The 3603-nt window shown below is 34.0% G+C and overlaps 1 protein-coding gene across 1 annotated transcript; it reads right to left on the bottom strand.

Moving 5' to 3' along the window:
* Window positions 1–1399: 1399 nt before the first annotated feature.
* On the bottom strand, window positions 1400–3191 carry LOC100527060 (uncharacterized). Its single transcript, NM_001251143.1, is given in 2 exon segments — window positions 1400–1743; window positions 2956–3191. Coding segments are annotated over 2 exon segments (279 nt in total). The 5' UTR covers window positions 3079–3191; the 3' UTR covers window positions 1400–1587.
* Window positions 3192–3603: the final 412 nt, after the last annotated feature.

Here is a 3603-nt window from a genome sequence, read left to right as displayed (position 1 = left end):
ATAATTTTCAAAATGCCGAGTCAATTGAGAGTGTTTGATGGTTAGCTAATTTTGTGGGAGGATTTATAATTGTAAACAATATGCTTGAAATTAATTTTCAAAAGAAAGTAAAAGAAAAGAAAATAATGTAGAATGTGAGACAATTTTTAGGTTATTAAGTAGAAGAAAAAATAAAAGAGAAAAAGGTAAAAGTTGAGTTTTCTCTTATTTGATTGTGTAGAAAATAAAAAGAAAAATGAAGTATGTATATATGTATATATTATAAAATGATGTCAATATCCTAAATAAAAAATGTATAAAAATAAGGATAATTTGATATTTTGATTTATAAGATTAGCTTTATTTCCCTCCAAAATAGAAAGATTAAAAAAAATACTAGGTCCCACATGCCTTTATATGCTTTCCTCTTGTCTGTGATAACACCAAACCAAATGGGGGAAGGAGCTGATATTGCATGTTTTTCCTTCCTTCCCTACCTGTTCCCACTATGTTTTTTCATCCCAAATGATGCGTAAAGAACTGCATTCGACATTAGCAACCCCGACAAACTAGCATAGAATGCCCAGTTTTCTACAAAGGTTGTAACCTCTCACAGATATAGCTCCTGTTACACAAATAATTCTCAATAGTGTAGAGACATGAAGATGGAATGAGTGTGCAAACTTATTCATCTACGCAGTGTGACACTAAAGCCTTTTAAAAGTTCTAAACAAATGTTTCTATAGATATATACTATTGAAAATAAGTGAAATCATGTAATTTGGCACAAAAACCTTTTGAGATACTCTAAAAACACAACTTGTTAGCATGAGAGATAAGACTGAAGGGAAGTGGCTACTCGTGGAATCGTGGGGATGCAGTTTGCAGCCAAGCCATGTCCCTAAAACTGCAATACAATATGCACACAAGCTTACTGTGGCTAGCCAAGTATTTGTCGGGTTGGAGATAACCCTGTTAGAAGGGGTATCCTTGTTCTGTGACCAAGCAACTCTCGTAGTCTGGCCGAATCTTAGTTTTGTCGTCAAATGATTTGTAATACATACACGAAGTTGCTCATGAAATTAAGATGGATATAAAACAGGATCAAGTGGAAGCTGACAAGGAAAAATTTAACAAGGCAAGGAAGGGATCATCAGTGCAGTTGAATTAGCAAGTTTGGACTACCAAGCACTGCTACTTGAGTCACTTTTCCTCCAAAGAAAGGCAAAGTGCCCAGTACTTTTCTTGTCTTCGTTTCAACTCTTCAACCGGTTGAAGTTTTAACCACTCACTTCTTCATTTACATAGGCCAAAATGAAGTAAAATCTCAGAAATGGGGAAGGGGCGAACAATTAAGTTTTTATGTTCCTGCTCTATCTCATCTTAATTTAACTCATGCTAGTCTTGAAGCATTGGTTATGCCACTTAAAGGTTGTAAATATTTTATTAAGTATAATAAAAGAGCAGATACAATACAAAGGTTGATATGAATGACAAGTCAATACTCAATAGTAGGTCCAAAATATGAATAGAAGAAAAACTCAATACAAAGATTTCACCTAGCAGTCCAAAAGTATAGTAACAGTTTCTTGTTGATGTGCAGCAACCTCAACTAGTTTCTTGCTCAAATTCTTCACCCTCAGATTCCTCTGCATTGTCAGCATCATCGTCATCTGCCTCATTGTCAAAGTCTTCCTTATCATTTTCATTAGTGGTTTTCCCTATCACAATCAGGTTGCTGTTCATCTTCCTGATCTCGTTGCACTGCAATGATTCATGCCAACGTTGACAGGGATGAGTACGAGGCAAGGAATAATATGAAAGTTCGATTAAAAGAGCACTGAGCTGCACTTTGTAGACTATAATCGTCTTAACTGAACACTACCTTATGTCTTGGATAATCCAAGCATTTTCTTAATACTATGAACTATGAAGTATATGTGAATGACTAGACTACTTTACATATCTGACTACTAGTTCAAAATCATCAGAGCCATGCAGCTAAGTTCAAGCAAACAGCTAGATGCTAATGTGGCAAAATGGCAGCTTTCCTTTGAGGAGATTTTGTTTGATTTGTGTGTGTAAATTTACAGCATGTTTGGAATAGCATTTTCACACGGCATCCATTACAAAAATCACTTCCACAGGCCTCAATGATTCAGAGGCTACTTGTTATTGCTTCAAATGAATGTAGAGAGAGAATGACAATCCACACTGCAAAATTCATTCCAAACATGCACTAAGTATTCACCAAGGATATCCCCTAGCTTGAAGTCCTTGATTAATTCCTTTAAGACATAGAGATCATTAAAGTAGACTTTGCCTCTCTCCACCATGCTTTTTTCATATACACAACTAAGAATCAAACTGTGGTCAGGACAACATGCCTAAGGGATCCAACATTTCAACTATCTCTGTGCTAAACTTTGTTGGTAGATTTTATTCTTATATGATGACCGGACTTTGATTTCCTCAAAGGTATGGAATTTTAGGAGAGAGATGCTAACAACATAAATTTGTGCACATAGAAAAAAGAAAAGGAAATATTCAGATATGTGTGTTTAGCTTAGCATATTTGCAGAAAATCATGTGCAATATTTCTCATTTGTGAATTCCCAGTTAAGACCATTCACACTCTAATGTTCATATCATTGTTCATCATCTTCAAATTGTCTGACAGAAATTCATGGAAGGCAAAATTGAAATGTTTAACCATCATATCACCGAATCCCTAAATGCTTCTGTACATTCCAAATTACCAAACATTTGATACATTACAAACCTAATCAAATAAATGCCTGCAACAAAGGGTAGAAAAAGGAACAGGCTTTAATTTAATTCAATTTGCAAAATCAAAATAAGCTATAATAGACAGAATATGACCTAAACGACAACGTTTAAAACGAATAATTGTGCGTCAGAATGTAATGAGCAAAGCTAACAAAAGAAGAAAGGGTGGAGCGAAGAGGAGAGCACTTTTTCTTCGAAATCGGACTCTTCCATGGCGAGAAGGAGTTCTTCGTTTTGGGGCTGAGGCCACTGAGAGGGTAGCAGAAACGACGTCGGAATAGTCCTCGTCGACAATGGGTACTGAGTCATATACGCCGGGAACTGTAACATCTTTTCTTTCCTTTGTTTTCTTGTTTCTTTGCCTTTTATTTTTTTCTCAGACAGACACTCACCTCACGCTCCTCCACTCCAACTTAGTACAGCTCTGGTAGCTCTGCTTGTTTAATTTAGTCCACTTTATTCATTTATGAATAAGTAATATACACTTTTTTGTATAAAAAAATGAAGATATATTGTTTTTCCTGATGGGGTTACTTTTCCTTAAGAGATACAAATTATTATCGGTTCCACGTATATCAAGTATTATTGATATCAAAAAATAATAATATACACATCTTTTGCCTATTTTATGGGACTAATAATATGCACATTAAGAGGATGTATTAAATTAAGATCTGAAATAATTTTAAAAAAAAATTAATAAAAAATTTTGTGATATTTAATTAGAATTTTTAAATGATATAATCATGTGTTATTTAATTAAGACTTTTAGAATTTTTAAAAAAATGTAACAAAATTTGATGTATTCAATTATGATTTTTTATAACTTAAAAA

The sequence above is a fragment of the Glycine max genome, chromosome 6 (genome assembly GCF_000004515.6).
Source record: "Glycine max cultivar Williams 82 chromosome 6, Glycine_max_v4.0, whole genome shotgun sequence".
In the NCBI taxonomy this organism is placed as follows: Eukaryota; Viridiplantae; Streptophyta; class Magnoliopsida; order Fabales; family Fabaceae; genus Glycine; species Glycine max.
The sequence above is the reverse complement of the archived record's forward strand: the minus strand, read 5'-3'. Positions and strand labels throughout refer to the sequence as shown.